We start from the raw sequence: 23,260 nt of genomic DNA, 5'->3' as shown, positions 1-23,260 counted from the left end.
GAGTCGGGCTCTGTGCTGACAGCTCGAAGGCTAGAGCCTGTTTCAGATTCTGTGTCTCCCTCTCTTTCTGCCCCTCCCCCACTCATGTTCTGTCTCTCATTCTCTGTCAAAAATAAATAAACATTAAAAAAATTTAAAAAACTGATTAGAGACGTTAGCTCACTTTTTTACATCCTTTGCTTTCACAAACCAATTTCTCCTATTATACTTCCATATTTAAATATACAAAATCTGGGGTGCCTGGGTGGCTTAGTCAGTTAAGCATCTGACTCTTGATCTTGACTCAGGTCATGATCTCATGGTTCATGGGATTGAGCCCCACATCGGGCTCTGCACTGACAGTGTGGAGCCTGCTTAGGATTCTCTCTCCCTCACTCTCTGCCCCTCCCCTGGTCACTTGCTCTCTCTCTCTCAAAATAAATAAATAAACACTTAAAAAATATATATGTACACATAATCCTGTATTTCTTGTCCTAAAATTTCAACAAGCTATTTTAACTTTTGACCATTTTAGATGAGAATATTCATGTGCTTACCTGCACTTCTTCCCTGCCCAAATCCTCTCACCCCCATATTGGCCAGTTTTACCTTTATTTTGACATGGACAAAATATTTATATTCAATTATGTAAACATACATAAGTATTAAATGAGCAAGGGAGTTCATTCTAAAACTTGAAAAACAGTAAGTGGCACTTACAATATTATTACATATAAATATTCCAGAACCAAGCAAAAATGATATGCAAAAATTAAATTTCCTTTTCTAGGGATGAACTGCCAGGCTTCCTGTTCACTCAGAGGAAAATGTGCCTAGGCTAATAGTTGAATGGGCTATTTCAATTAATAAAATAATGTCACACTTTTGCTTGCCTCATATTTGAAACTTGATTTTCCTTAATAGTGGTTGTTTTTGTTTTCTCAGTGTTCCTCTTTATTGTTGAAAAAAAAGAGACAGCCTTTCCTTATTCAGTCAATAATGCCATGTAATTCATTAGTCATTGGATATTTCTTAGAATCCATGACATTCTTCTTAACAAAGATTTTCTTCTTGGAACTTCCTGGAAATGATTTCCAGTTTTAATTTGTACATACTGCTTTCTGCACATAATGTCATTCAGGGATTTCTTTGCACTGGATTCTTGATTCAGTTTTTCTTGTTTCCCATTTGTCCCACTTTCTTCTTATTATTTTTTTGAGTGATACATCTTTAAATAATTTTCTCGGAAGGAGACTGCAAAGTAGGCTTCCTGAGAACCTGGAGTTGATTGAGGGTTTAGATGTACACAGAATTGTATTTCAAAATGGTTTTGTTCTTCCATACTTGAGAAACAGTGAACAACTCTAGTCTGGAATCCACTGCTAATAGGAAGTGTAAGGGCAGTCTAACTCTTCTTGTTGTGTATATGAGCTGGTTTATTTTAACTTCCAAAAGCTTACAGATACTTTCCCTTTTTCCTTCATATCTTTAATGTTGTTGAACTTCCTCCTATGTTTCAAATTATGATCTCTGGGCTCATCCTCTGGGCTCCAATATATTTCTCCTCATGGGTCAGTTTCACATTTACCTCTTTTGGACCAAAAAGAGTTTATAGCCTTTACAATAGCTTTTATTTTAATGTATCAGATAAGATTATTTTACTTCCTGGTTAGGATAATTAACTCATACCTGAGGCAAGTTTGTGATCCTGAGTCCAGTCATATAGTCTTATATTTTGTCAAGTATTTGTGCCCAAGTGCTTCAGTGTTATGGGTTTTGGTAGCCACAGCTTTCTTTTTAAGCTTGGTTAATAACTTTAACTTCTCAAAAAAATTTTTACACAGAGTATCTGTGTATTTGGGTGGGGAAGTTGCCCTGGGGATGGGGCTTACACAGTTCAGAATGTATCAAAGGTAACCAGGAATGTAGCATTTTGTACTATGTTTTTTGCTCTTGAATTACTTCTTACTTCTAAGGTCTACTTGTTTATCTTGATCTTTTCTAGTGCCTCTTGCTGGCGTTCTTCATAGTTTGTAGCCTTTGTTGTTCATTCATACTTAAGACTGAGTACTGGCTGTACCACTAGGTATTTACCCAAAGGATACAAAAATACTGATTCAAAGGGATATATGCACCTTGATGTTTATAGCAGCATTATCAACAACAGCCAAATTATGGAAAGAGCCCAAATGTCAATCGAATGATGAATGAAGAAGTTGTGGTGTATATATACAATGGAATATTACTCAGCCCCCCAAAAGAAGAAATCTTAACATTTACAATGACATGGATGGTCCTCAAGAGTATTATGCTACGAGAAGTCAGTCAGAGAAAGACAAATACCATATATGATTTCACTTATATGTGGAATTTAAGAAATATAACAGGCGAACATGGGGGGAAAGAGAGGCAAAGCATAAAACAGACTCTTAACTACAGAGAACGAACTGAGGGTTTCTGGAGGGGAGGTGGGCAGGGGGATCGGTTAAATGATGGGTATTAAGGAGGGCACTTGTGATGACATTGGATGTTGTATGTAAGTGAGAAATCACTCAATTCTATACCTGAAACTAATTTTACACTATGTTAACTAAATAGAATTTAAATAAAAACTTGTAGGGGTGCCTGGGTATCTCAGTTAGTTAAGAGTTTGACTCTGGATTTCAGCTCAGGTCATGATTTCAGTTTGTGAGATTGAGTCCATGTAGGGCTCTGTGCTGACAGTGCAGAGCCTGCTTAAGTTTCTCTCTCTCTCTCTCTCTCTCTCTCTCTCTCTCAAAACAAATAAATAAACATGAAAAAAAAGAATTCAAATAAAAACTCGAAAAAGAAAAAAAAATTGAGTACTGGCTGGATTTCTGTGTGTAGCTGGTATGAATTTCCATGTAGTCTTCTTATCAATGCCATTCAAATGGACACTAACAGTGTCTCTAACATCTGTGAATGAATGGTGTTCGAGAGCTAATAACCTTCACTTTAGGGTAAACAATGTGTGCAACTCAGCATTAAGCTATAAAGGTGGGGGTGCAACAACCCCAATATCTGAGTTTTGCTCAGGCAGTCCACTGGATTTTTTTCTTGATTTCTATCTAGGGATTAAACGTGGGGTAGCTTTTGTTGTATACAAAGAAGTAAAGAGGAGAAGGGAACAGTAAGGAGAATAAATGGCTACTCTGTCAACATATGTTGAATGAATCTGCCAGTCTAAAGCTTTCCTTCTCACTTCCTGCTCTAAGGAACCTAGTATCTGAGCCGTAAGTCTCTGTAAGGCACTTCACAGCAAACAGTCTTCTCCACCACCACATCCTCTTGTTCACCTGGAAACCTCTTATGCCCACAAGTAGGCTACTTTCTTCTTTCCATCTTCTCAAGAACATCTCATGTGCTCATAGCTCACTTCCTTTTTCTTCACTTTTGTGGGATCTCATGGGATAAGAAAAATAAATGCTTAAGTTTGGGCAGCCATTTGAAGAGGAACCTCTTTTAAAGTTGCATTTGTTTTAAAGTTATAATTTTTTTTAAATGTAGCCAAATTCTTACCACAGAACCTGATTTTATCTTGGTGTATCCTATCTCTGTATAAACTTTCCAGTCAGAGTCTTCTGAATAGCCAATAAAAAATGTCATGAGGGCAGAAATGATGGCTATGTATATGTGCGTATTTATTTATTTAGTCACTGTACCTCTAGAACCTAGCACAGTATGCCTGGAATGCAGTAGGTTCTTATAGATACTTTGTTTAGTATCATGAGTATCATCCAATATTCATGTAATACTACATATAAATTAATACATAAATAAATCTGACCAAGTATTTATTTTTTTTTTAATTTTTTTTTCAACGTTTTTTATTTATTTTTGGGACAGAGAGAGACAGAGCATGAACGGGGGAGGGGCAGAGAGAGAGGGAGACACAGAATCGGAAACAGGCTCCAGGCTCCGAGCCATCAGCCCAGAGCCCGACGCGGGGCTCGAACTCACGGACCGCCAGATCGTGACCTGGCTGAAGTCGGACGCTTAACCGACTGCGCCACCCAGGCGCCCCCTGACCAAGTATTTAATTGCAAGCCCTCTTAAGACTATCAAAAGGATATAAAATGTATTCTTCGCTGTCAAAAAAACATAAGTAAATCAATAACTTCTGGCCAGAATTAAAAGTTCTGTGAGCAGTAGGCACTGTATTGCTGGAGGTAAAAGAGGATACTCCCAATATTTTTAGTTTAATGATTAAAGAATAACAAAGAGAACTACATTTTCATTTACAGAATTTAGTACCTGATTTTTGCAAAGGTTCCAATTCTTTTTCCTTATTCTTCAATGATTAAATTGCTATGTACCTAAACTTAATAGTCAATAATTCATAACACCTAAAACCTATGCTCTGGTCCCTGGAAACTGTCTTTGTCTTTAGGTGGAAAATTCATACCTGTAATTAAAGATACATAGTCTTATTTGATACCATTGCAGGTATCATTTCTTAGAATAAACCAGATATCACATACCCCTAAAAGGACTGATAAATACTACCTAGTAGTAATAGCTACAAACAAACCAATAAGCCCTTATTATACAAATTGACCTCAGAAGTCATTCATGGAGTACTTTCAAAGTTCACAGGCACAATCAATTTGTGTTGTATTTTCTGAGTTTATTCAAAGTCAGTAAGCAGAAGGGGATAAAAAAGGGAAATCCTGTTATCCAATGCCAGGCTCTTCTTCTAACTAGTTCTGTCTGAGGATTTATTCTTTAAATTCCTTGTAAGTGTAAGTAGCTTACTCTCCTGATCAAGGCAGCAATACTTCTTTGTTTCTTCTCAGAACTGGTGCCATTTCTCTCCTCCACATTGGTACCATCTTTGTCTCTTTATTTCTCAAGCCTCTCTACTGAGTTCCTTGAGGAACAAAAAAAAATTTTTTTTTTAATGTTTATTTATTTTTGAGAGAGAGGGAGGGAGGGAGTAGGGGAGGGGCAGAGAGAGAGGGAGACACAGAATCCGAAGCAGGCTCTAGGCTCTGAGCTGTCAGCACAGAGCCCAATGGGGGGTTTGAACTCACAAACTGCAAGATGAATTTGCAGAACTTCATGAACCAGAGAAGAAGTTGAACACTTAACCGACTGAGCCACCCAGGTGCCCAAGATCTTGAACCCAAGATTTTTGAACAGAGGATCTGCAAATAGTATTTAAAGTAAACAGTACTGGGGTGTCTGGGTGGCTCAGTTGGTTGGGTGTCCGACTTCAGCTCAGGTCATGATTTCACAGTTTGTGGGTTCGAGCCCTGCATCAGGCTCTGTGCTGACAGCTCAGAGCCTGCAGCCTGCTTCGGATTCTGTGTCTCCCTCTCTGTTCCTCCCCTGCTCACACTCTGTCTCTGTCTCTCTCTCTCTCCCAAAAATAAATAAACAGTAAATTTTTTTTAAAGTAAACAGTATTAAAATGAGGGGAATGCTAGACCCAAGTGCATATATTTTTGTGACTAAATGTAAATGTGCAATCTTAAATACTGCTTTGTATTAAGAGTTTTGGACCTTCATAAGAGAGGTTCAGAGTCTATGCATAGACAACAGACAACCCAGACCCCAGGGAGGTCCAGAGATAAAAAGCTGGTGGTCCTTGGGCTAGATGCAGCCAGTAAATGTGTCTGGCTGGCCCACAGCATGTTTGTAAACAATGTGAACCAATTCAAGAATCCAATTTCACATCAAAATGAAAGATGTGGAAATACAAAAACTTCATTCTTACTTTCATTTAGAACAGCTATCCCTTTAAAATGTATGAAAGCTTTCCAGTTTTCCTCCATTTGATATTTATTTATTTATTTATTTATTTATTTATTTATTTATTTAAGAGGGAGGGAGAGAGAGGAAAAGAGAGGGAGAGAGAGAATGAGTGGGGTAGGGGCATAGAGTGAGGGAGACAGAGAAACCCAAGCAGGTTATAAACCTAGCATAAAGCCTGATGCAGGGCTTGATCTGACAGTTCTTGGGATTGAGCCCCACATCAGGCTCTGGGCTAACAGTGCAGTGAGATCATGGCCTGAGCTGAAATCAAGAGTCAGATGTTCAATTGACTGAGCCACCCAGGTGCCCCTCTAGCAAAAAGTTTCTAAAATCTTTGGAATTTCCAAAGTGATGAAAGCCATAAAGGTATCTATCTTTTGTTAGGTTAAAGACGTGACTTTTGGACCACACCTAAGGATGGGTGCTGGTTGCTTGGAGAATCAATCATGTGATTAGCGGATTGAAACTTTAGGTTCTAGCCCCCTGACTTCCTGACAGAGGAGTACTAGAAGTTGAACCAATTACCAATGGCCAATGATTTAATCAACCCTGCCTATGTAATAAAGCCTCCATAAAAATCCAAAAGTACTAGGTTGAGAGAGCTTCTAGGTAGGGAACATACGGAGGTGCTGGGAGAGTGGCATGCCTGGAGAGGGCGTAGGGGCTCTGCACCCTTTCCCCAGAACTTGCTTTATTCATCTCTTGCGTCTGGTTGTTCCTGAGTTATATCATTTTATAATAAATCAATTATCTAGTATGTAAATGGGTTTCCTAAGTTCTGTGGGCTGTTCTAACAAATTAATCAAACCCATTAGCAGGTTGTGGGAACCTGTGATCTACAGCCAGTTGGTCAGAAGCATTGGCAACAGCCCGGGCTTATGACTGGCCTCTGAAGTGAAGGGCAGTCTTTTGGGAATAAGATACTAACCTGTGGGATCTGATGCTATCTCTGGGTAGGTAATATCAGAATTGAATTAAGCTGAATTCTCAGACGTCCTGCTGGCATACGAGAATTGCTTGTTGGTGTGGAAACTCACTCCGCTGCACACACACATATTGGAACTGAGACCAGAACCCAAAATAATGGGCTATAATTAAAATGCAATTTTAATTTCTGTCTCCCCCTGCCCTTTAAATTTTATTCCATGGGGATAATCTTCCCTTGACCCTGAAACTCACAACATGGCAGCCACTCTCCTAAGAAATCTCTTCCCAAATCATTCTTCTCACCCCATTAGATCCTATAAGACATAAATATAATTCTCACACCTTTTCTTTGCAGTTATGTAAATGAATGATGCTCTCACACTCACTGTGACATTAAATATCTATGGTATAGGTAGCACGAGCAAAACCAAGACAGGAAGAATACTAATTTAGTATCCTATTTTATATGCACCATCTCATCAAACCACTCAATAATAATACCACACAGATACTCTTAGCTCCATTGTGCCCATAAGAAAACTAGGACATATGAAAGTTAAGTAACTTGTGCAGAGTCACAGGATACTGCAGATTATCAGGGCCAGTTCCCTAGATCGTGCTTAGTAGACAATAGTGGGGTTTGGTAACAAAGGCATTAATAGCACAGAGAGCAGAATTTCTAATTCACTTTGAAATAGGAAAATTTCTATGCTACATTGATTCTAAAAAAATGTATGCTCTTTATAGTTATTGTTTCATTTGGCAAACACTTAGTTGGGATTGGTTAAACTATTAGAATAAGACAACTACTTTCATTGGAGTGTATTTTCAAGACATTTATTGAAAACAGATTAATTATCAGAGAAAACAGAGTTGTCTGAATCAGATAAATACACATGTGATGCCCCTGTGTTCCCAGAAGAAGATATTTTACCTCAACTTCAGAAGTGTATATAGTCAACTAATGTCCCCAGAATGATAATTCCTAAGGAAGGAAGGCAGTATGCAGAGGCAATAAGTTCCTCACATTTCACCAATTCCATCCTTGCAATTACCCATGCCACTTGTCATTTTTTTCTTTCATAATCTGTTGGTATTGTGAGATTCAATTCTGACTGATTCTATGCCCATTGTGATTTAAAACACATATTCAGAAAAAGCTGATGTAGAGTTCTTTAAGAAATGGGAAAATATACATATACATATACATATACATATACATATACATATACATATATATCCATTAAGAGCTATCTGCATACCAAATAAGCACATCCAGTTACAGTTTCATTTAACAGTTCATTATTTCAGGGAAATAAAATATGTGCTCACAAAACAATATTAGGTCACAGAGGCAGCAAGAGTACACTCACCATGGGACTTTTAAAAGACCATAGACAGTATGCGTAAGTGTATGCATGTTGACTTCTAAGTCAAACATAAGTCATCAGAAAGTGTGCTAAAAAGCCAAATGATCCCATATGCATAGAATATTTTAATTTCTGTCTCCCATTGCCCTTTAAATTTTATTTCATGGGGACAGTCTTCCCTTGACCCTGAAACTTAAAACATGGCATCCACATTCTGCTACATAATCTCTTCCAAAATCACTGTCCAAAAGACAGCTATTTTAACTCGAGATGCAATAATTATAATGCCAGAGTAAACTTTCTTAATTGTTCCCAAATACATATATCCTTTCATCCATCCATCCACTCACCTATTTATCTAGACACACAGATAAATAGATGGATACATGTGTTTATATATGTATATCTACATCTATACTTGTATCTATCTACCTACCTACCTACCTATCGACAGAGAGAGAAAGGAGACAGAGGACATAGAAGGGGAGAGGACACAGCCATGCAGTTTGAAGATAGAGAAGATGAGGAGGTAAAGTTACTTTTTTATAAATTTATAATATTTAGCACATAATTTAGCAACTATAAAACAAGCCAAAAAACTGTAAAAATAGTCACCTCAAAATATAACTAAGAAGCACTACAAGGATGATTACCACCACCATCAAATTTAGGACTGTAGCCAATTTAAATCTCAGTGAACAGCAGCAGAATGATGTGAATCTTCAATACAAATACATAATTTCAACATTAAACTGAAATATTTTCTAGACCAGCATTATGTTATCCAAAGGAACTTTCTGTGATGATTGCTCCTGAGCGCTTGAAATGTGGCTTAGTGCGACTGGGGAACTGAATTTTTAAGTTTATTTAATTGTAATTAATTTAAATAGCTACATGTGGCTATGGTATAGTACACAGTGCAGGACAAGACAGAAAAAAAAAAAGTCAGCGTATCACACAACACTGTAAAATGTTTTGTAGGGGCTCCTGGGTGGTTCAGTCAATTAAGCAACTGACTCTTGATTTTGGCTCAGGTCATGATGTCACCAGTTGGTGAGTTTGAGCCTTGCATCAGGCTCTATGTTGACAACACAGAACCTACTTGGGATTCTGGATCTTGTGCTCTCTCTCTGCCTCTCTCTCAAAATAAATAAGAATTAAAAAAATAGAGGTACATTTGGGGCACCTGGGTGGCTCAGTCGGTTAAGCATCCGATTTTGGCTCAGGTTATGATCTCACAGTTGGTGGGTTTGAGCCCCGCGTCAGGCTCTGTGCTGACAGCTGGGAGCCTGGAGCCTGCTTCAGATTCTGTGTCTCCCTCTCTCTCTACCCCTCCCCTGCTCACGCTGTCTCTGTCTCTCAAAAATAAATAAATATTAAATAAATAAATATAAATAAATAAATAAATAAATAAGTAAGTAAGTAAGTAAGTAAGTAAAGAGGTACATTCCCCTTTATCAGGAATAGTTATGATTTTCTAGAAAAGAAGCTTTTCCCCCCAGACAAATCACCCAGAAATGATAAATTAAAAACACAAGACTGCACACTGAATTTCCCAGAATGACAAGAACACAAGTCATTAAGAACTCTTGTAACCCAAATTTGAAGCCTGTGATTATGTTTCAAAATCCTACCAAAAAGAAACAAAGGAGGCGAGCAAGCTAAAACCTTCTATTCTATTCCCTGTGAAGCTATGTCTGTGAGCACTCCAAGTCGCACTTTCCCCTCCACTTCTATGAAAATACGGAGCTATAACTGACATACAACTCCGTATTAAGTTTAAGGTACACCGCATGATTTCACATACATAATGCCAAACGATTACCAAAATAAGTATAGTTAGCATCTATCTACTCATCTAGCTAGAATTTTTGTTTTCCCTCCTGATGAGTTTGGAATCTAGTCTCAGCAACTTTCTAACATACCATACAGCAGTGTTAACTACAGGCATTACCGTGCAGGTTTCAAGGCACTTGAAACTTTTTACCCCTGCACACGCGCGCCTCTGAGCCCCAAACACTTCCGTGCTCGTGGTCCACGCGGCCAGCCCTTACCTTTCTCGCTGACGCTCTCGCTCTCCAGCTCCACGTCCTCGCAGCTGGTGTACTCCGGCGTGGATACGCCCTCCTCCTCGGAGCTGCTCACGGACATCTGCCGCTTCTTGCCGCCTCTCTTGGACCGGTGTGGCTTCGGCGGGGAAGGCCGCACGGACTCCGACTGATCAGAACTCAAAGAGTCGTTCCGCAGCATAGTCTCCACCTTCTCGCGCTTGGACTTCCTGATGAGGACGGCCGAGCTGGGGTCCAGGCGGCTCTGCTTCCTGAGGGGCTCCTGGGCTTTGGGCTCCAGGGCTTCTGCGGGGACTGGCCCATGCCTGGGTGCCGGCGGGCTGTGGTTCGCCAGCTGCTTGGCACCCGGCGTCCTGACTTCCGCAGTCCTCTCGGCAGAGTAGGCCCGCGGCGACTCCGGCGGCGAAGCCCTGGCGGGGGGCGGTGCGCGCTTGCCGGCCTTGGCGTCGGGCGGCGCAGCTCCGGCCTCAGTGCGCGGGAGCGCCACGTCGCTGTGGCGCCGCTCGTGCCTCGCGCGAGACACCCGGGCGTGCATGCGCATCTGCTGCTCCTCCGGCGGCGGTTTCACCGGGTACCGCGCTAGGTTCGGATCGCTGCGGTACCGGGTCTGGTACTCCTCCTCTTTCCTTTGCTTCTCATCGTCCACCGCTTTGCGATCCTCTCGTTTTTCCGGCACATCTGGGTAGTCCTGTGACCGTCCTTTCTCAAGCCGTCGACTTTCCCGCCTTTCTTTCCGCTCGCGCTCTTCCGCGGCCCCCTCTCCCGGCTGCACTGAGGACTTGGGCACGCGTTTCCTCTCACTCTTCTGGGCTCCTTTGCCATTCTGCTCAGAGAGCCCTGGAGTCTTCTTCCTGTGATACACAAAGGAACGTCAAGAAGAAAAGCAATGTGTAAAGCTAAAAGTAAAGCTAAAAATGAAGACCAGATTTTTCGTTATAATCCGATGTCTAATTAAACGATTTGATAAAGAACTACATTAAACCTGTGTATCTGATTAGCTTTCTAAGTAAAGCTCCTTTATATTACAGCAGCCTAAGGAACTTTAAAAGTTGTTTTCACATGTAAAATTCCCTATAAATTAACTAGATTAATTAAAACCACCAATAAATTAATAAATGAACACGTTTTATGCTAACTTCTGCTTGTGAATGAAAGACTTAAAAATGTTTTAGATGAAACTAAAATATGTAAAATATAGTAGAACAAGAATACACATATCAGTTCAATTCTAAATATATATATACTTGATATACATCTAGACAATACATTATCTGCAATCTTTTATTATAATAGAAACTTTTAAAGAAATGTAAATACAAGTATGCTCATTTCAAAAATCAAACCTAGTAGCACTTCTTTAATAGTAGAAAAAGGTAATTTTAACAAGCTTATGTGCACCCAAACACTTAAGGGAGATGGTTAGGAAAGAAAATGACCGAACTTTAGCCTTCATTTTACCTTCCTTGGGCAATAGAAATATTGAAATGTTTCAAATTATTATTCAGTTTTCCTCCTTCTCTTCTCCTCTTCCTTTCCATCTCCCTCATTTTAGAACATAGTCCAAAAAACAAAAAACAAAAAAACAAAACACCACAATAAAACAAAAATGGTTTTGTTTCTACTCTTCTCTCCATCCCATTTAAGGTACTGCAAAGATAAAAGGAAAGGAGTTTGGCGACCTTTGAATCTTGTAGCTATATCATTCAGTTGCCCTTTCAGTCCTTTCTTGTACACTGGAGTGCACCTAATTTGGGAAAGTTCCAGCAACTATACCAGAATTTATCAAAAGTAAGGGCCTTGTCTAAGCACCCTGACACTATACAATATACCATGCAATTAAAGTGGGAACAACCTAAGCCTTATTTTATTTTATTTTTTTGAAACCCTGAGGCCCATAGACGGCTTTCCAGAGGAAACATTTTTTTATTTCAAGTCCAAAAGCAGACCTCATGCATAAAAATAAAAAAATAAAAAAACCAAGATGAGAAAAAGGGCAATTTCTATTGTGGGTCACCAAAGTAGTAGTTACTACGATATGCTGTGGGGTCAGTTTGAGGAGGGGCTAGTAGTAGTAGTAGCAGTAGTAGTAGTAGTAGTAGTAGTAGTAGAAAGAGTAAAGGGGTTCAAATGGCATAGGTAAGCAAGATAGCATGGCAAATTCTGCTGAAGACGTTTAGTGCACATTGTTCTTTTGAAGCGAAAGAGATTGTCGTAAGAGGGTGGAATTGCAAGGGTGCCACTGCAGGTTTACAATGTAAGGAGTCTAATAGGAACATATATTAATTATCAAATACAGTTTTCATACAAGTGTGATGATTGTACTACAGATATTTAGTAGCTCATTAAGGCATCACTGATCTTGTTAGAAGTTTACATTGAATAAATTTTTCCTTGAAATGCTGATAAATAATGCTTACCTTGCAAAGTTCACATGAGCATTAAAGGAGAGGCCATCTGTGAAAGTGCTTTACGGAGAGTGCTTTATATGGAGTGTCATAAAAACGAAAGATGTTCTGCAGTCTCTCTGATCTTTGCTTCCCCGAGTATGCGTTTCCCCACCTCTACCTCTAATTATTCCATTTCCACTAACTCCTGATGAAGAATTCTTCAGTAACTTTAAAGAGACTGCCTGCCATTCTTTTGGTCTCACTTATCTCCCTGAAGTTGCCACCCATCTCTTCTTTTCCTTCCATACCCTCAACATCCTCACTCTTTTCTTATGTAGTCACATCATCACAAGTAATTTATATAATCAGCAGTAGCATTTGTCTCTATAAATCTTCAAATTTAATTTAAAAGTTTAAAACAAAAAGTTGGTTCTCAGTTCTTATTCTTGAATTCTTTATAGTTTTTTGTTTGTTGTTTTTTGGGTTTTTTTTTTTTTTTTTACCATATGTCAAAAACAGGATTCATATTTTCCCTTTAGAAACTTTAGAGCTCCAAATTCTCTTATTTACAGGTATCATTTTCTGACCAATCCCAAATTGCACCTCCAATATTTTTGTCTCTTCTTAACCCACAATAGTTTGTCACCAAAAGCTATCCATTATACCTTCACTGAAGTATCTCTAGTGTCCTTTGTGTGTTCTCTCTGTATAGCTCAGGTGCATCCATTCTCTCTTTCTGAAATGTCCTCTCCTTCCTGTCTGCCTACCCTACAACTCCTGGGTATCCTGGAAGGCTTAATTCAGAAGGCACCTTCTCTTTCCTGTGACTCCCAAAGTACTATGTATCTTCTAGATCCCAATGTATCTTCTAGCTTTGATCAAATCAACTTTCTGGTACAGTTAATTGCTCAGGTGTCTGTCTCCTCTAGGATAGTCTGTGGTAATTTCCCTGGGATCTGTCAGAAAAGGGACCATGTCCTAATCATCTTTATACTCTGGTTCCTAGCATAGTGTTTGCTTATAGTATACACATGGCTACTGGATTGATTAATAACTACATTCAATGAATGTGAAATGCTCCAAACTACCAATCTCATGATGAACAGGGCTATGTCCTCGTTAACATGGTCTCCCAGTGCGTAGCATCCTGTCTCATCTTAAATGCATTGTTTGAATGAAGGAATGAATCAATTAAAGTAAGTTATCTGATCATGTTAGCCCATGCTTAAAACCCTCAATAGCTTTCCATTATTCCTAGGGTAAAATGTAACTTGGCCAATAGGCCCAGTATGACTTGGTCCCTGATACCTAACCAGCCACCTCTCCCCAACTCTACCATGCCCTCCCCTTCTGCTACTCACATTCCTGGCAGTGGGCATCCTTTAGGTTCTCTCATGAGAACTTGTTTCTTCAGGCCACATGCCTGTGCATATACCTGGAGTACTCATTCCATTCTTTACCTGGTTAATTCCTAGTCACTTGTCAGAGCTCAGCATAAAAGAAATGTCCTCCAAAAAGACTTTGCTAATATACCTGTGCATCGTCCACTGTGTCAGGTCATAGTTTCTCAGAGCACACTTTCAAATTAAAGTGCTAGTTCTATAAGTAAATAAATGATCTAAGAACTTTTCTGAATTCAAGGTTGGAAGTTAGTGACTTGTTTACATCCGTGCATGTTAGGAAAGAAAAGCTTTTCAATAAAGGTCTCCTAAGGAATGACACATTCTAGAGGTAAACAAAGCACCTCAGGGCTATTGTTGCCTTCCAAGTGGGGCCTGAGAAGTACTACCTCCACATATTCCTCTTAATAGCAGTTAAATTCCTGAAAATAGGTTTTCTCTCAATATAAAATCTTGTCTTTTGTTTACAGGGTTAAGGAACTATTTATTACCTCTCTCTTGGAGGTTCACTTCTAGACCTCGATGAAACCTGCTTCTGTTCAGGCCCCAGGGCTTGCTGTGAGGACTCCGCCCCTTTGCTCCTGTCTGGCTGTGCGCTGGGAGGCGCTGTGTCCTGGGAGGAGGCAGCTGCTGTGCTCAGGGGTGTCTGAGACCGTGATCTTTCTTGGAGCCGTGCTTTCTTTTCTCTCGGTACCTCAGAACCAGCACCTGTAGCTGTATCACTTAGGGTTCCATCCTGACTTGGCTGCTGAGCGCCACTTCCAAAGAACCATGCCCCAGATTTGGTTAAGATTTCTTGTTGCTTTCGACATAAATTGCATACCCACATAACCTATTTGAAGAAGAGAGAACAATATAAATTTTCTATGCCATTTGGAAATGATGTATGTTTATCACATTAAAATATCTTTATTTTTATTTTTATTTTTTTTTTAATTTTTTTTTCAACGTTTATTTATTTTTGGGACAGAGAGAGACAGAGCATGAATAAAATATCTTTTAAGGAAAAGAATGGTTGTAATCTTTATACTTATCCTTGCAAATTTCTTGTGAAAATGATCCTTGCACAAGTTAAGTACATGAATGCCTAGAGTGGCACCCACCTGAAACTAAAGCACCTCTAGGTTGCCAGAGTAGGGTTTTTTTCTTGGTGTTCTTAACCACGTGATTCTGACTTTCCTTTTACCACGTATCCCTCACGTTTTATAGGACTGACTCTGAAACTTCATTTAAAATATCTGTTAGTAAAAATGTTCTAAGCAGGGTAGTTGATTGATTAGAAAAATGCAAGGAGCTATAGAATTAATATTTATGTACATGAACCTCAATGTCTTGAAGGAGTTAGAAAATAGGTCTTCTCAAACTTTATGCATTATTAGAGCCAATATTAAAAGATATTCATAAGGAACAAACAATAAAAGGTAGACACAAAAGGAAAGGTCAAGCGGTATATCTTCTCTAGTTTATTAGTAATAAACTACCCTCAGGTTGATATTATGCTATAAAAGTTTCCACACACATATTTACTAAAGCAATAAATTTGGAGCTAGGTTTACTCATTTGTGACTACTCCGATATAGTTTCCACTAGAGGAGCTATTTTGGAACAGTCATCTAGCAACATATCCACTGATAAATTATAAGATGTATTACCACCTAAAATAAATCTACATATCAGCTCTCCTCTTGGTGACATTTAAAATTGAATGTAACAACGAGGACAACGATGGTAACAGAAGTAATGAATAACAATAGCAGCAAAACATAGTAGACACAGAGCCAAGATAGGTGCCTATGGTCCCATGAGCCTTCTTTTCAAATATCACCAGTACCTCTGCTTTGTGGTATAATTCCACCTCCCTGCCTCAGTTGCTTTCTTCTGAACACACTTCAGTTTTCCTTCGTACTTGAGAAACAGCACCCACAGGAAAGACTGTTCACCAAACTTCAGGCCCTTGTTTTCACAAATACTGATTCAGTCAACAATTACTCAAAAATATCACATAAGGTGTGAATAAATTCCAGATACAGTAATTGAGAAACAGTTAACTGTTAACAGTCACCTATTAACAGGTAACTGTTAACAGTTAACTAACAGTTAACTATTAAGATAGTAAAAGACAAAGCCTTATTTAGTTGGCAAAAAGAAAATGTACCACTGAAAACATTTGAATGAATAGGAGAAAAACAACTGTAGTTATAAAATAAGATAAAATACAAGCTAAAGTGAGAAGAAAAAAAGGGAGAGAAGTTATATATTTTTAACAAGGAAGAGTGTATAGATGAACTGTTAAGAACTGCTGCTTTCCAAGAAAGAAAACTCAAATGAATTAATAATATAGGAAAAACTAAGACTTAGAGATGTTTACTCTAAAAAGCTTAAGATTGACAAAGCTTAATTCATTCCTCTACCCTTCCGCAGGTCATGAAATGAAAGAAACTAGATTCACAAAAGCAGTTAGTTGAATTCCCATATGCTAAGATGTTAAACAAGATACATAGTGCATTTCATAGGCCTTTAACAAAATAAAGGAAATATGGAACATATCTGTAATTTACAATGCTTCCCAAATAATACTATATTGTGCACAGTGTATCACAATATCTTTATGTCATGATAAGGTCCTTCAGAAGTTCTGATCAGTTGAACACAGTCTTATCAAGGATAACATTATAAGGGGCAATACCCCGAGGCCAGGACTCCATGCACAGTGACACTGATTCTCCTCTATCCAGACCCTGGAGGGGGACAGGTGATGCACTTCCTCGTGAATTGCCTCTTCAGCTGACAAAATAGTAATGAGAAGGTCTGAAATTACGCAGTTCAAAGAGACTGGTAAGAATCTCAGACTATTTTGTATCACCTAAGTAGACAATAAATTTGTATTTACTACAGTGTAAGCAAGTATTATTCATCATCAAAAGTAAGGTTTTTTAAAAAAATATTAAAGTATATTTAGGATAAATATAAATTTCCTCTAAAACCATACAGAAAACACAATAAAACATATAATTAAAATAAAAATTCCAAAATGAAGTTAAGTTAAAAAAAAAAAAAAAAAAGAGGCAAGGGGCGCCTGGGTGGCGCAGTCGGTTAAGCGTCCGATTTCAGCCAGGTCACGATCTCGCGGTCCGTGAGTTCGAGCCCCGCGTCGGGCTCTGGGCTGATGGCTCGGAGCCTGGAGCCTGTTTCCGATTCTGTGTCTCCCTCTCTCTCTGCCCCTCCCCTGTTCATGCTCTGTCTCTCTCTGTCCCAAAAATAAATAAAAACGTTGAAAAAAAAAATAAAAGTAATCGCTAGATTTGGACAGGTTCCAAATCTTGAATATGTGCAGAATTGCCACAGGAGTAATAAAAGCAGACAAATTATGGTTGTTGCCAAATTATTATTATTAATATTAAATATTAAAAGTCATTTAATTTCATTTCATATTGATTCAAAAGGTTACAGCTAGTAAGTAGAAGCAACTACTTTAATATTTTCAAAACACTACTTATTCACTTAAGTCTGGATATTTCATTAATTTTGTCTATTTTTAAGAGGAAAAATAGCGTTTAAGTCCAAATTTTTCCTATGTTTTATTTCCTTGTGTACACGTTTTAAAATGTGTATTTCAAAATTAATTTTAAGTGTGGTCAATCTATCCTCCAATCTGAAAGCAAAACTAACTATAAAAAAACAAAATATTTTTTATTAAAATACTATCTCCCAATCTCTACCATTATATAAATTACTCTTGCCACAAAGCTCACTAATAAAAAAGAAACTGTTTATACAAGTTGTAAAGAAAATAGATGACAACCCAGTGGAACATTTGTTATTGTACCTTCAACACAGTTCATGTCAAACATTTCGGTATGTTTAAAAATGAGCCAAACCATTGCTAAGAAGCAACACAGCTATGTATGTTTACAAAGTCTCTTTTTGAATTTAGCATCAAGTATTATGTTTGCCTTCAACTATAGATAATACAAAAAAATGGGATAATAATCCAAAAGTGGGATGGGGAGCCTTTCTTGGTTTTTGTTTGTTTGTTTGTTTGTTTGTTTTTTAAGGACAAGATACAAATATTTCTACCAAAAAAAAAACCAACCAAACAAACAACCCAATTTATTTAAAATACACACACACACACACACACACACACACACACACACACACACGTTTTTAAATTTAAAGACTGCACCATGCAGGATTATACCCTGATTAGGTACCCTGGGATGTGTTCCAAACTAATCTAAAGTCTGTGTAATACCTTATCTTAACAATTTACAGATGTTAAGCAACCAAACACAAACTTGAATGAAAGATTATTGTGATAGAATATGGCTTCTGAAACTCCATGCCATACATCAGAATTATGAAGAACATGGGAACAATTTTTATTTTTAAAATTTTTCCTAAGTGTTTATTTTTGAGAAAGAGAGCACGAGTGGAGGAGGGGCATAATGAGAGACAGACACACACACAGAATCCAAACAGGCTCCCAGGCTCTGAGCTGTCAGCACAGAGCCCCATGCAGGGCTCAAACTCATGAACTGGGGGATCATGACTTGAGCCGAAGTCAGATGCTTAACCGACTGAGCCAACCAGACACCCTTGGAAAATTTTATTCAGAACTTTTGCACTAATAGCATTTTGAATTCTATCTAGAGAATCCTTAAGAAATACAATAGACCATTTTATGGCATAAAAATCATATTCAGATGTAAGAAATACTTTATACATGAAATATTACAGATCCAGACATACAGAGAAGAAGAAATGTGCCTTAGATTTATTTACTCTCAATGATATTACTAAGGTGATTAGTGGTGACAGTGAGGTACAGAATTCCTATGTTAACACAATTGTCTTGTTTATAAAAATCTGGGGCACCTGAGTGGCTCAGTCAGTTAAGCCTCTGACTCTTGGTTTCAGCTCAGGTCATGATCTCAGAGTCCGTGATTTCTGGTCCCACATTCGGCTCTGCACTGATGGCAGAGCCTGCTTAGGATTCTCTGTCTCCCTGTCTTTCTGCCTCTCCCCTGCTCAATTTTTATCTCTCTCTTTCTCTCTATAACATGAAGAATAAATATAAGCATGAAGACTTTTTACAAAGATAAAATGTGAAATACTGAATTGTATTTAATACAGCATTCAAAAATAGTTATACTAACATTTTGAAAAACATGAAAAAGAAAACAGGAGATATTCAGCTTTATTATAGATGCTGCATTTTCTGAATATTTTTACTCATTTTCCTTACTTTCTCTATTCATTGAAGGTACGCTAGCAGAAACTGGGGACAAAATTATTAAGGTGATATTTTAACTTTTTTGACAATAGTAGATGAGACAGTAGAAAATAATTGATTACTAAGCAGACGACAATGAGAGAGTTCTCTTTGGTACTTGTTTCAGAGTGCGTGTGCATTTCTCCCAGTCTTTTGTTATTGCTGTTGCTATTTCATTAGTTTATTTTTTTCCTTTTGGAAGTTTTATAAAATACATGAGCAGAGAAGTGAACTGATATATCTCAGGTTTTATAATAAGGCCCCTCTGGTTGCTGTGTTAAGTTGAGCATAAAATGTAGGGAATCCATTGTGGAATTTTTATTAACTGAATTCTAATACCGGTATTTTTATTCTCTTTTGGTTCCTCTTTAGCAGATACATTTCCCTATCCCTTTAGGTTATCTATTTGTGTAATTTTGTTGGATATGCATTTCTTTTTATATGTAGCAAAAGCCTTAACTATTTTTTTTAATTCAGCCCAAGAATCTTTGTGTTTTAGTAGCATCCAAACACACACCAATCCTTACTTTATATTTCCTGACTGACATGATAATATAAGATGTTCCTCTCTTCATGGAAAGTAAATGCTCACACCTGCACTCTGGATACCACCCCTCTTGCCCAGTGAGGATTTCACTCCATCACTGACCCCTTCATTTTCCTGCGTCTTCAACCTTGCCTTCTCTATTTCTCCTTTCCTCTTGGCATATAACTATTAAAGAATTTAGAATAATCAAAACTTTTTTGTCTTTAACCTGTTCTCTCTCTAGCCACTGATTTTTCTCTAAAAATCTTTAAAATCAAGCTACCTGTTAATGTAACCTAAATTAATACTCTCTCCACTTTGTTACATCCCTTTTATTTCTCAATAATCTGACTCCAGTCTCTAAAGCTGTATTTAATTATCTTTCACAGATATTAGTGATTTCTTCCATGGTGCTAATTTCACATATAGACACTTTCTCATCTTTTTCCTATAGAGTGTATGTCATTTAAGACTACCTATCTTTTTTTGGTTTCTGGATATTAATGATAATTTTCTGTTCTCGTCTACATCCTACTTGCATCACCTCTTCTTGTATTCCTTGCTAAAAATCTTCCTTCTTCACTCTTATTAAATGTTAAGGTCACACAGAGCTCCATTTCTGCTCTTCTGCATTTCTTATTCCAATAGATTCCATGTGAGACGGAAACAGGACTTCTATTTTTTTTTTAATTTTTTTTTCAACGTTTATTTATTTCTTGGGACAGAGAGAGACAGAGCATGAACGGGCGAGGGGCAGAGAGAGAGGGAGACACAGAATCGGAAACAGGCTCCAGGCTCCGAGCCATCAGCCCAGAGCCTGACGCGGGGCTCGAACTCACGGACCACGAGATCGTGACCTGGCTGAAGTCGGACACTCAACCGACTGCGCCACCCAGGCACCCCAGGACTTCTATTTTTTTAATCACAACCCTTTCTGAAAAATATTTTTCAGAAAGTTTATACGATAAATTAGTATTTGTTTAATAAATTAAATTGGTGATTACTATACTGTATGACCACCCACACAGCAAATCAAGCAATTAATGTGAGTGATCCTAACCTACCCTCTCCCTAATGCTTCTTCCAATAATAACTCTGATTCCTGAATATGATGACTCAAATTTGCTTCCTCTTACCTATTCCCACTGTACTGACTAATCTGAGGTCATGATCTCTTTCTATCAAGATTTCTATAACTGATAGCCTAATAGATTTTCTTCTTCCTTTTATTGGCCCTGCAATAAATCCTCCATACCTTTTCAGATCTTCCAAAATTTAAATTTGACAAAATCACTCCCTGTATTAAAGATATCATCATGACTCTTTTTTAGCATACTATGGTTCTTTCTTATGTTTTCAACCTCATCAACAGCTGTTTCCCACATACACTCCATTCTCCAGTTTTCTGAACATTGTGCAGTTCCTAGAATTTGTTCCAGATGTTTATAGCTATATGACCTCATTTAAAGGTTCACCCCATATCCAAATGGATTTATACATTTTATAACATCTTCTTTCACATGTATTTATTGATAAGGTAAAATTTTCATATGTATCTTATCTCCCAGAGTTATGCATTATGAAGAAAACTAATAAGATTATTGTGTGTTCAACATAGTATTCCTAAAACTTGATATCTTATTTTTCTACTTTTAATGGCATAAACTCCTAATTTCAATAATGAAATAGGGACCCCCTGGGTGGCTCAGTCAGTGAAGCATCTGACTTTGGCTCAGGTCATAATCCCATGGCTTGTGGGTTCAAGCCTATGTCAGGCTCCTTGCACTCACAGTGCGGAGCCTGCTTGGGATTCTCTCTCCCTCTCTCTGTCTCTGTCTCTGTCTCTCTCTCAAAATAAATAAATAAACACTAAAAAATAATGAAAACACAAAGTGTTATTTGTTCTTATTCTGTTATGCTGGGATACCAAACACTATAATATACTACACAACTGCAGAATTTAGACTGATAAAGATCATTACTGTATAATACCTACAGTGTATTTATATCTATCCCTGAAGTGAATTATTACAGAAAGAGCATAACAAATGTTTTTATGTTGAATTGTTCTAAAACTACATGGTCTAAAATAGTGAATAAGCCAATATACTTAAAAACCATAAGAGACTCTTGACTATAGAGAACTTAGGGTTGCTGGTGGAGAGGTGGGTGGGGGATGGGCTAAGTGGGTGATAGATATAAAGGAGGACACTTGTGGTAAGCACTGGGTGTTATGTGTAAGTAATGAATCACTAAATTCTACTCCTGAAACTAATATTACACTATATGTTAACTAACTAGAATTTAAATAAAAATTTGAAATAAACAAAAAAGATTTAAAAAACACATGTATAGCCTTTATGGTTTAAAAACATTTTATTCTGGCTTGTAAGTTTTGGGTAGTACCACAGTAGTAGCCCAGAAATAGGTATAGATAGATCTTTGAGTCTTTATCCAGATTCTAAACTGCTCTTGTTTAAGGTAAGACTCTAGAATGCCTGACAGTGAATCGCTATTGGGACCATTAAGCTGAAGAAATAATTCAAATACATTTTCTTTTCAAGTCAAATGGAATAACCACCAGGATAGATCACAGGCAGCCCATTAAAAAAAAATCTCAATACATTTAGAGAACTGTTATCACACAGCATATATTCTCTGATAAGTATTTAATAAAATTATGAGGCAGTTGGGTGGCTCAATCAGTTAAGTGTCCACCTTTTGATTTTGGCTCAGGTCATGATCCCATGGTTCATGAGACTGAGCCCCACACTGGGGATTCTCTCTCTCCCCCTCTTTCCTACCCTCCCCCAGTGACACACTCTCTCTCTCTCTCTCTCTCTCTCAAAATAAATAAATAAAACTTTTAAAAAGTTAGCATTTAAAAACTTAATAAAATTAGACAATAACTCAAAATTCTGGAAATAGCATAATTTTGGAAATAAAGCAACACATATCTAAATGTGACAAGGCCAAAAATATCACAAGAGACATTAAAATAAGTATGCATCTGAATAATACTAAAAATATAACCTATCAAAACTTGTAAGATGCACCAAAAACACGTCTTAGAGAGAAAACTTAGCATTAAATACTCTATTGCAAAAGAAACAATTATAAAATCAATGATCTAAGTTCCTACCTTAAGAATAAAAATGAATGAATTAATTAACACAAATAAATATGGGGTAAAGAAGAAAATAATAAAGATGAAAGTGGAAACCAATAAAGTATAAAATTTCAAAATCAATAACCTAAAGAAAATCAGTAAAATAAAAACATATGGCTCTTGCAAGGGACTAATAAAATTGATGAACATCCCCTTGACTGATCAAGAAAAACCATAGAGAATAAAACTACCAAAAGGGAGGGCATCATTAAAGACCCGGGATTAATTAAAAAGATAAACACTGGAATATTATTAACAATTTTATGCCAATAAATTAATTAACATGAATCAAATAAATTCCATAAAAATGTCAAATTAGCAAAATGGACACAAAAAGAAATAGAAAACCTGAATATTCCTGTAACTAGTATAGAAGTTGA

The 23,260-nt window shown here is 37.6% G+C and overlaps 1 protein-coding gene across 23 annotated transcripts in view; it reads right to left on the bottom strand.

The window, feature by feature from the left end:
• RIMS1 (regulating synaptic membrane exocytosis 1) overlaps nucleotides 1-23,260 on the bottom strand; it is a 494,117-nt gene that overhangs the window by 216,425 nt on the left and 254,432 nt on the right. For all 23 annotated transcript variants that reach the window (XM_040473893.1, XM_040473902.1, XM_040473900.1 and 20 more), the window contains 2 exons: nucleotides 14,402-14,742; nucleotides 10,109-10,974 (listed from right to left, as the gene is read on the bottom strand). In XM_040473893.1, coding sequence (XP_040329827.1) covers nucleotides 10,109-10,974; nucleotides 14,402-14,742 — 1,207 coding nt within the window. The remainder of the gene's footprint in view (nucleotides 1-10,108; nucleotides 10,975-14,401; nucleotides 14,743-23,260) is intronic.

This window comes from Herpailurus yagouaroundi, unplaced genomic scaffold (genome assembly GCF_014898765.1).
Source record: "Herpailurus yagouaroundi ecotype Mexico unplaced genomic scaffold, PumYag 139, whole genome shotgun sequence".
Taxonomy (NCBI): Eukaryota; Metazoa; Chordata; class Mammalia; order Carnivora; family Felidae; genus Herpailurus; species Herpailurus yagouaroundi.
This window is presented reverse-complemented; position numbering and strand designations above follow the sequence as displayed.